The 11,477-nt window shown below is 41.5% G+C and overlaps 1 protein-coding gene across 1 annotated transcript in view; it reads left to right on the forward strand.

The window, feature by feature from the left end:
• CLVS1 (clavesin 1) overlaps positions 1-11,477 on the forward strand; it is a 168,119-nt gene that overhangs the window by 135,053 nt on the left and 21,589 nt on the right. Inside the window, exons 4-5 of the mRNA XM_019548521.1 lie at positions 3,365-3,475; positions 5,020-5,255. Coding sequence (XP_019404066.1) covers positions 3,365-3,475; positions 5,020-5,255 — 347 coding nt within the window. The remainder of the gene's footprint in view (positions 1-3,364; positions 3,476-5,019; positions 5,256-11,477) is intronic.

An 11,477-nucleotide genomic window follows, 5' to 3' on the forward strand; every position in this document is an offset into this window, starting at 1 on the left:
CACTGGTTACAGGGCACCATGATGAGTGACTGCCATCAATCACAACCCTCTGGGTCCGACCACGAAGCCAATTTCCCAGCCAGCGGATAGTGGTGCCCCCTGATCATGTGAGTGGCCTTCCTCTGGACCATCTCCATGTTGTCCACATCCCTCTTGAAGTGCAGCACCCAGAACTGGACACAGTTCTACAGCTGTGGCCAGACCAGTGCTTCATAGAGGGGGAGGATCACCTCCTTGGACCTGCTTGAGATGCATCTGTGGATGCATGAAAAGGTGTGGCTGGCCCTTCCTGACTGCATCCCCACACTGCCGGCCCATGTTCATCTTGTCATCAATGATGACTCCAAGATCCTTTTCTGCCTCTGCACTGATGAGAACGGAGTTCCCCAACCTGTAGGTATGGTGCCAGTTTTTCCTCCCCAGGTGCATCACCTTGCACTTGTCGGTGTTGAATCCCATCCTATTCTCATCCGCCCACCCCTGTAACCTGTCTAGGTCTGATTGTAGCCTATTCCTTCCTTCTAGTGTGCCCACATCCCCCCACATCCTAGTGTCATCAGCAAATTTGAACAGGGTGCTTTTTACCCCATCGTCCAAGTCACTGATGAAGATGTTGAACAGTGCAGGCCCAAGGACGAAGCCCTGCAGAACCCCACTGCCCACATCCCTCCAGGTCGAAAATGACCCATGCACTACCTTCTGTATCACAAATGTTATTGCTGCTATGGGGTGACATCAAAAAGTTGTGCTGAAGGCCGGACCTATTGGCATGTGCATAGTGCTGCACTTAGGAAGCTACCCTACCTTTCAGTTTTGGACAGAGCAGGCATGCTGTGACTCAGTGGGTACAGCTCCACAAGGCATTTACTGCAGAGCTGTCTAATTAGCTCCACAGTAAAGTCTGCATTTACACACGCAGCCTTATTAGGCTGCAGTAAACTAATTAACTCTGCTGTATTTGTAAATACAAGTACTATCCTATGACAGAGTTATTTACTCTACGGCAATGCATGTGCAGTGGTGATGTACCCCTTGAGAGCACCGGTGTACCCCCTGACTGCCCTCCCACCCTGGTCTGCAGGATTGCCCAGTGGGACCCCCCTCCTGACAGGCGGCAGAAGGGTGCTTCAGTGTGGAAGCTGCTGGCTGGTTAGCCTCACCCTGAAGCATTCTCGTGTCCCAGCCAATCCCTTTCTAGTACGTTCAGCGATGTCGGAGCAGCCCCAGGCTGGCAGGCAGACCCCCAGGTCTCTTGCCAGCCAACCTGCTCCAACCTGACTCAATGTGCTGCAGTCCCAGGCGCATGTTTGAATGGCACACCCAAGAGCAATAAATTCTTGCACAATATGTGAGTGGTATAAACACATGTTTATAGTGTGATAATTGGGTGGTATAAACACATGTTAAAGCTCTTGTGCATAGGTTTGCATAGGCTGCAATGGTGCCTCTGATTTCTCTGTACAGGTGCCTTCTGATGCTGTCAGCTAATATGGTAATTGGGGCCATATAAGTGCAGAGATGGCTTGTGTGAAAAAAATGTTAGGTGACGCAGCTTTACCACCGCTGCTTTTAGGCTTTGGATCAGATGCTATTTGAATGGAATGGAAAGAGTTCTATTGATTTCAAATGATCAAACTTATTCGGATGAAATGAAAATAATGTTTTACTAACTGACACAGCCTGATTAAAATGAGGTTCTTACAACTTTATTAGGCCCAGTCATAAAGACTACCCAGTATGTTGCAAGAGACATGATGAAGGGAACAGTCAATGCTCCTATGCAGTGCTCTCATTTGGACCACTAAGGCATCTGCAAACTTATCTTGCAAGGCACATTATCTTGCAAGGCACAGCCCCTACTGCCAAAGAAATCTATGACAAAACTCTTGTTGATATTGGTGGGGGAGGCTTAGGGCCAACTTTTAATAGGGATTCACAGTCAGTAAAGGCTCTACAATACAAGGTACCCTTTCACACTGTGAAACATACTCTGAACATCCAAGCAAGCTTTCCTTGACATGCACCTTCCCAGGGCATCACAAAGCACAATGGAGAAAGATAATTCCTAAAAACTCCATGCCTCCAATAGAAAATCAATTGCAGATACTTTCATCTTGCCCAAGAGTGAGAGGGAAGCAGACAGGAAAAATGCATGGCACTCCTCTAGACAAGCCTTTCTTTTGAGCAGAACTTTTCTCTGACAAGCAACTTTTCTAAACGCAGCATCTTGGGGCTCCCAGGTCATCATGAAATAATTCCATATCAAACTTTAAAACTTTTGTACAAACTGAAGCTGGGGTGGCTGGACTGTTAGGTAGTCATTAGGTCTAGTCATAAAGACCGTTTGAGTTGCTGCAGCAAACTACAAGGGATAGGAGCATATCAAGGGCAATGCATGGCTCATGAAGGTAATGGGTATGCAATGCTCTTGTGCGGTGCTCTTAGAACAATGGCAACCTGTCTCTTGCTGTGCAAATAATTGGTACTCACAGAACTGCAGTTCCACAGATGGGAAAGGACATTAGTCTGTTCCCTGACAGTTCCCAGACATTTGTAAGATGTGAACATAGGTACAAAATACCATTCGCAACTTACAGTAACCTTTAAAGACATCCCAGCAGCCTCCTATTTTATTCAGTATGCCACGGGGCCACAGTGGAATAGGATGCAACTGCCCGCACCTCCAGGAGACTACTCTACCTGAATGTTAATTCATGGGGATTTGTATGAAACCTCAGCAGCAAGCACTTGGCTGTGTCAGTTTCCATGGTGCTGTCATGGTGCTCTCTCTCAACACCTTCACTTATCAGCATTTCCCACCATCCTCATGCCCATAATGTGCTGTTCATTCACCCAGAAAGGTCAGCTTTTGTAATGATGATTTGGGGGAGGGAGTAAGGAGGCAGAAAGGGTGAAAAGGTGAGCTGTGTATAAGAATGTGCCTGGGAACTTGGAATTTAGTTATGCACACAGCAAGGAATTAGAATTATGCCTCCCAAGGGATCTTCAGGAAACAAGCCGTGTTCATCTTTCCTGCTGCATTTCCCCTCTTGGAAAAGTACATTACCCTTGTGTAATTAGAAGGCATCTGGGCAAAGTTATTTTGCTATCCAGTGCTTTTTACATTGCCAGAAATCAATGCATTAATGTATAGATGGAGAAGAATATACCTTGCTTGAACAGAATTAATCGATACAAATGTTTCTAAGTCCTCCTCAACCTCTCCTTACCACAACCCCACTACTCATTAACTAGGATATCAAGTGATTAGAGGTAAATTTGTTTCACTGACTTTAATTCCTGCTGGCTGCCTCATTAAATCCATGCATCTGTTAATTGGCTTCATTTCTTTCTTTCTCTATAGGACAGCTTTCCTGCTCGGTTTGGAGGAGTCCACTTTGTCAACCAGCCCTGGTATATTCATGCCCTGTATACGCTAATCAAACCCTTCCTCAAAGACAAGACAAGGAAAAGGGTAATTAAGAGAAAACAAAGCAAGATAGGAAGCTGCTGGTCTGAAGTGTCTAGAATAGCTTCCTGCTTTCTTTGTTTCATACTTTTTTTCTCTGTATTTTCTGTGTGGCCTCTAAGAACTATAACTATTAACTGAAGTCTCAGCTGGAGCTTGCAAATGACCTGGATGGAATCAATAATTCAGGAGAAGCAGATTATTGTCAGAATTCAAGTCAGGGAAGAGAAAACCTTTGATGAATTACAAAGGACAGGGATATTCTATAGTACACATTTATGGAGGGAGAGAGGGGAAGTGGTATTTTCTGAATTGGGGTAGTGGAGGGTCATCATAGTCCCACATTGAGATCCCATTTTGAAAGCTAAACTTCAGATCAGTGCAAGAACTATTAGTGTGAGTGAAATTTCCATTCTGTTCCTTCAGCAGGTTGCTTTTTTTTGCATAGCATGAGTTCTCACTGGTGTCCACAAAAATTTCCATGCCTGTAGCTTATTTGCCCACGCAGCAGGAGAAGCAGCAGGTGAATTATTGGACTGCACTGCCCCTTAGCCATTTACCCTTTTTATCTAAAGTCCCCAAAGCAAACTCTGGCATCAAATCTGCTATGGGATCCATCTGATGAGTATCAGACAGGCTGAGGATTCCTTTCAGTCTGAAACTCCATTTGAAAGTGGAAGGATAACTTGGGCTATGCAAAGTAAAAAATTGTAAGGTTCATAAAAAGATTGGTGAAGTTCCTGGGCTGAGATCGGTGTATAATTTTAAAATGAAACAACATAAAATTAGCAATTTTGCAGGATTTTGGTCCAAAGCTAGTTAAATGCCATATTCTCAAAACTCATGTGGCAGAGGAGATAAACAAAGGTGGGTTAAAACATTCACACACAATCCCCTGCCAAGAAAAATGACTGATGTATGCACAGCTTGGGTAAATACCTAGATCTGTGTTTGGGGGTGTGATAGACTCTTTCTGTTCCACTTGCCTGGACCCCAGGTTTAACTGAGGCTGTGCCAAATTCCAGATATCTGCCCTTGTCTTAAACGGACCAACATGGTGTTTTTCTATTTAAATTTAACATCTTGTTCTCTTTGCTTCTTCTAAACTTTTCACCTTTCCAATCATTTTGTCTCCATCTCTCTACTCTCTTCTTCACTTCTTCCATTTGGCTCTGTTAGGAGAACTATCTCCCTCTTCCCAGATTCCTCCTTATAATGTACTTCATGTAAGAATCTTTCCCACCCGCACAGCACTAACAGCCCCACAAGCCATTTTCCCTTGGTTTTGTCTGGCAAATCTTACCATTAGGTCTTTGGAGGAAATATTGTTTCTTGCACCACATGCAAGTAAAGTGTTGACCCTAATAGTGCTTCTATTCATCAGGTGCTTAACCCCGACTAACTTTAGTAGGAATACAGTTAGAATACTGCTGAGTGATTTTTAAACACCCTCTAGTAAACTGCAGTAAACTTAGGGTGCTAGAGACATTATTATTCTGCTTTAAGGAATTAACTGTGCCTTGGGGCTTTTTTTTTTTTTTTTTAAAAAGATCTTTCTCCACGGTAACAATTTGAACAGCCTTCATCAGCTTATACACCCCGAATGCCTGCCTTCTGAATTTGGAGGTACGCTTCCTCCCTATGATATGGGAACATGGGCTCGGACTTTACTTGGTCCTGACTACAGCGATGAAAATGAATACACTCACACTTCCTACAACGCAATGCACGTGAAGCATGCATCCTCCAACCTGGAGAGGGAGTGCTCCCCGAAACACATGAAAAGGTGAGAATTGGCCATTAGGACTAAACAGGCTTCCAAACCCCATCTTATTGTTTGATACAATGTGTTATGTATTTATTCCTTGCCAGTCTAAGTGGTTGGCTAACTTGACTCAAAAGGAGGCAGCTGCTAATTTGTGTGAAGCTGGAAGTAAGAGCACTTCACCTGCGCTGGAATTACTACATGGCAGTGAAAGGCAAGCTTCTCCACAGACCCATAATTATTTGTCTGATTATGGGCAATTGTGAAAAAAACAGGTTGAAATTAATGAGTCCTCTATGATGCGTTGCATAAAAAAGTCACAGTGAAATGCAATTTCCTTGTGGTATTCTCCATCATCTAGGCTTGTTTCTGTTCTGTTGCACATTAAATGCTCTAGCTTCGGTTCGTACTGCCCACATTTAATGACAGATTGTATCTTCCTGTAATGTACTACCAGTGGCTTGTGTACAGCAAGCTCTGCTGCCCTGTAAAGGATGAATAGACCAGTCTTGTCCCAGATTTCTATATAGTCATTTCCTACTACTATTAGGTTTGCTTGTGAAGCTCTTCTTTTAACACCTCTCTGGTTTTAGATCTGATGATTAAATAAAGCTTCTAAACATTCACAAACCTCACTAACTTGCCCTGCTTGATGAAAAGGGGCACTAGGATGAAGATTATGGGTGTCTGTGGATTTTTGAGTATCAGAGTTCGTCTTAAATTATGCCAATGAGGGCAGGGTTTATTGGCTCCTGGGGAATATGACAATAATTACAGTGGTCTCACCTGCTACAGAGCAGCATAATCTCTTTGCCTTGTGCTTCACTAAACTGTTTTTAATGCAGATTGGATCTATGCTTTAATTGGTTGCTGCCATTTGATGAGGTTACTGCTCACAGCCTTGCACCACAGTACGTTATGGGGATAGGACATCATTTCCTTCCAATGAAATCAAACCTGACAAGATCGACAAGACATAATGTCAAGTAATTAATCTAAAAAGCATTTTTCATTTCAGAGGGAACATACTTTATTGTTTTCAAAGCTATCCCCAAGGAAGAGGCGCTGCATGTTCTTCAGCTTTAGGCTCTGACCTATCTTGTGAAAAACCTTACACACTTCATAACATTTATACACTGTGAGGAGCCTCCTTGACTTACCTGGATCTACTCACAGTGCATTAAATGAAATTAACTACCTGTTTACAGAATAAAGGCATGAGCATGCAGATAACCAGTTACCTATTAGGGCTGCATGAAACTTCAGTCCCTGAATTAATTTGGCAGAGATTCAGCCCAATTCAGTGACTGAATCTCCAAATTGGAATCAAATCAGGAGACCCTTTAATCTCTCCAGATCGGGAGATGGAGAGATTCAGAGAGATTTGACAATTCGGACATAGACACAGCTTTACATGTTTTTCCTACATACCTCGAGGTACCAGGTGGCTCGTGAATGCTGCGATGCTGGGGCAGATGGAGTGTCCCACAGGAGCGCAGCGGGCTCCCAGCAGGCTTGGCAGTACTTCTGGTCCACTTCTGGGTCCGCTGGGGGGTGTGCCGGCCCCGCCCCCCTGCCCGCATCCCCCTGGCTCAGACTGGTGCCTCCTGGATCTGGGGCAGCACCTGGGTTCCCGCCATGGCCCATCACTGAGCCGGAGGAGCAGGGAGGCCCCCAGCGTGCTCTCCACAGACCCGGAATTAGACTGGAAGTACTTCTGGTCCACTTCTGGGTTTACCGCCAAGCAGGTAGGCTGGGAGGCCTGCGCTTCTGTGGGACGCTCCATCTGCCCCAGCATTGCAACGTTCACAAGCTGTGCCTGGTACCTCGAGGTATGTAGAAAAAACATTTCAAGCTGTGTCTATGGCTGAATTACTGATTCTCCATATCAGCATTGAATCTTCGGATTCAGATTTGGCCTAGTCGAATTGGGGACGGTGATTCAAATCACCGTCCCCAATTCAGGCCGAATCTGATTCCAAATCTAATACAGCCCATTTCATACACCCCCATTACCTATATAGCCAGCACCCCTCACAGGTCTTCTGCATAGCAGTATGCGATTTCTTGATCTTAGATCTTCCTCCATTGTGTGATACCCAGGAATTTTGCCTCGTGAACTTTTTGTCCGTCTCTTAGAAACGTTCTGCTTCTCCTTAATACTTGTTAGCCTTTTATTTGTGACCATTTTGGTTTACATTTTTCAGTTAACTAATACCTGTTGATGGCTTGGAGGTATGATTTTAAAAAACCCCAACAATAACCAAAACGGACTATTTCTTTTTCCAAGACACTTTCCCCAAAGGAATAAAAGTAAAAGTGATATTTCAAAGATTCAGAAAGCTTAAGACTGATTATGGCTGTCCAGCCTAATCACCATATATAACAACACAGACTATATGATTTCACTGAGTAATTTTTCTACATTGAGTACTATCTCAAGGGAGGCCTGAGGAAGGGAATTGTGAGACCTGAAAATTTGCCTATGTCTATACAAACCATACAGTTGGTCCAATAAAAGATATTACCCACAAGAATTTATGCCTCTCAGATATGAAGCCCAGTAATTGTCCAAATCAACAAATAGTGTGGATAAAGACTTTCGTTATATATGTGGCTAATTAAAATGCAAAAAGTAGGATAAATGCTTCCTGGCTGTTGTCACTCCAGTGCCACTGAGTTAGTTAAAATTGCCTTTTAAAAACTGTTTGTGTCACCAAGTATCTGTGCATTTAGGGATACTGTAAGGGCAATGTGGACATCAGAGGCCTGGTACCTTTAAATGGCATGTAGTGACAGTGAACTGTAGGCCAAACTAAAGCAATTTTGAAACAGAACTGATTACCAACAGCAATATGTAAAGACTACACAGAGTAAGTGAAATCTTTATATAAATATAGAATGTATGCTACAACTAGGGAGGGGATTTACGCAGTATTTAAAGTCATCCTTGATAACAAACCACTCACTACAATTATTGTATATGAAATATTCTAACTATTCCTTTTCCTCTGGGAGCTTTAATAGCCGATGGTGAGAAAAAATAAGACAAAAGCCACAAACCAGAAAGAAACTTCACACATAATGGAATTAGACAGCAAATAACCAAAATAGTTCTTTCTTCATTTAATGGAGCTAATATATCGGTATTTAGCAAAATAGAGTTTTTGTGAGTCTAATGAAATAACCATTACATTTTCACATGAAAACACATATTAAGCATATCAGACTTAATATTGTCAGAAATAAAAAATCTATTCCATGAAGTCTACATTGATGGAGAATGATCCTGGAACAATGAAAAAAAATAGATACCAAATCTGCTTCAGATACAAAAAACTGAGAGCAGAACCTATATTTAAGAAAGAAGAGTTCAATCTGAAAGAAGTGAAGGATGACTGGATGAGACCAGTACAATTTGACTTTTTCTTTCTAGCAAAACAAAAGCTAAATAGAGATTATATAAGTGCATCAGGTCAGTAAAATCTAGGGAAGAAGAGGAACTATTTAAGCTATTGGATGGTTTAATGTTGGCCTCAGATAAAGAAAGACTGGAAATTAGAAGAAAGGTTCTAAGCATAAGAGTAAAGTTCTGGAGCAGTCCCACAATAGGTGCAGTAGGGACAAAAAGCCTAACTGGTTGATGTAAAGTAAAGCTTGATGTATTTATGAAAAAGATTTAGGCTCTGTGAACTCTGTCTCTTCCAGTCCTATTTCAAATGTTCGTTTGAAGAGTAATTAGCAATGAATGTCATAACACTACCTATTCTCCAGCCACATGATGGGGTTTTTTTTAGTAATTAGAAATAGTACAAGGTTAACCTTTAAAAGCAACTTCTTGTTTATTTCAGCAAATGCTAGTCTGTGTAGACAGGGAAACTTTTAAAGAAAAACAGCCTAGAAATTTTTACTGAGCCTGCATAATGGGATGACCCTGAAGATGTCTTAGGACCTGGTGTATATATTGGTTGGGAAAGGGCCTTCATTAAAATGGCTTGCTGTTCGTTCTGGTTTAAGTAATTACCTGATCACACCCCACTAAGAAAAAAATCACAACTATGTCAATCACAGCCCATCCTTCAAAATGATCTCATGCCATGGAAAAAGATAGAGTCCTGCTGCTGGCTTGAAATTGTTGCCAAAATGCTGATGACACCAGATAAAGTATCCTATAACCAAAAAAACAAAAGCAGCAACAACAAAATACACTCAGAATGTATCTGTGTATTAAAATTAAGAAAACTGAAAGAGACCAAGACAAAATATGAAAACCATTATAACAATAGCAAAGTCAGTTTAATCTTAAAGTACGGTGTCATTAGTCTTATAGTGATTATACAAATGAGGCCCAGGATCAGTTCTCTTTATTTGGAAAGGCTCCCAGTGTATCCTATGAAATATTTGTCTCCAGTGAGGCAGCTGCTTGATTGAGTTTTATGTTCATAGTGCAATGTAGATCTTGTGGAAGATTTTGAAGATGGGGAAGAAAAATTTCTCTAGTAGTTGGAACCGAACTCACAAACTGCTTTAAATATTTAAGAAGAGGACTTGAGTTAGACTGTTTAGTAGAAAGCTCATGCAGACATCAGGACATTGGTCTGATATTCTAGCTGTGGTCTCTGTTGCCCAGTAGATGAACTTCTGCATTTCATATTGATTGGAACTTTTTATGGGCAAGTAATCTAATGGATTATACTAACTAAAACCAATGAGCACATATGCAGAGATAACCATGGCCGTAATCTTCTCCATAGATATAAACACCCATACCTATTTAGGAAGGCAATAGCACAGTGAGTGAGCAAAAGATCTACACAATACAGACTGATTTACAATCAAGAAGGATGTTAGGATGGGTTTCAGTTCAATTAAAGACCTTCTGTTTTCCCAGTACCATTATCATTATCCTGCATGGGTTTAGTAGCAGTATGTAATCTTTTCCTAAACTCATGATAGTCTAATTTCTTTCCAGTGTCCAATTCTGTCCCCTATATACCCCCTCACTGTAGCAGCAACTGGGACTTGCGCTGCTGGGGTTTGAGCTTCTTCCAGGCTAAAGCTAGATCTTTGGCAAATGCAATTGAGAGTATTTTCTGATGCAATTGTTTCTAGCCAGGTAACTGGGACAGTTTTGTCATTACACAGCTCCTTTTCCACTCTTTCTTCTTCGTATGTCAACAAAAACCTTTCTAGCAAGATGGCTGTGAAAACTCAATACCACTTAGAAATATATAGGGGACATTAAAAAATAGTAAAATAATAGTCCACTTAATGTTCCCTGCAAAAAAGAACATTTTATGATAAAGTTATGGTTAGGGAGTGAGTACATTAAAGAGTAAAATCCATTGCAGAGATGATATAATTATCTCATGGTCAAATGCACTGCAACTTCAGGAAGTTCATAATTAAGGTTACACCTATATGAAATCCAAATATGTTAAGTTGCAGAAAAGGAAAATTGTAGACCCCCAAAACAATTTTAATTCTGCCCTGGGTTTCAAAGTTACTTGGGTACCTAAAGGCGGCACTAAATTTATCGGGTTTAAGGCATGTAACTCCATGGGAATTAGGCTGCTGCTTGTGCAGGTTATGTTTCATACCAAGTGACAGTCAGCAACTATTACTGCAGAAGCAATAACATACCATCAAATAAAAATGATTATAAAAATGTGTGAAAACTACTGACTAGCAACTGCCTTGTCCTACTCACTCATTAGGAATTAGGCTGTTCCATTTCTAATGGGGACTAACAGAAAAGGAATATCATAATGAAGTTAAAACAGCTCCACTTCTTGCTTTATGGCTCATATATATAATGTCAGTAGGGAATCACCTTATTTTTTCCTATTTTTTAATTTTTTATTTTTAAAAAAGGAAGAATGATTCAATTCCTTTTTGAACACGCATCCCTATAAGCAGTTAAAGAGTGAGACAGGCTGCAATAATAAAGCAGGTGTCCTAAGCACAAGCTGAAAATATTACAGTAAAAAGTTTTACAGCTGCTGCCTGTGTTTTGCTAGTTTCAGAAACTAATGTGAAAGAGCCTGGTCGATTTACCATGATATATGACCTTTGGCAAGCTGCAAGGGATACAGTAGAGAATGCCTTAAAGAATCATAGTTTCATAGTTTCTAGAGTCGGAAGGGACCTGAGTAGATCATCTAGTCCGACTCCCTGCCATGGCAGGAAAGAGTACTGGGGTCAAACGACCCCAGCAAGATGTTCATCTAACCTCCTCTTAAA

Source organism: Crocodylus porosus, unplaced genomic scaffold, assembly GCF_001723895.1.
Source record: "Crocodylus porosus isolate Cpor-Errol unplaced genomic scaffold, CroPor_comp1, whole genome shotgun sequence".
NCBI lineage: Eukaryota > Metazoa > Chordata > Crocodylia > Crocodylidae > Crocodylus > Crocodylus porosus.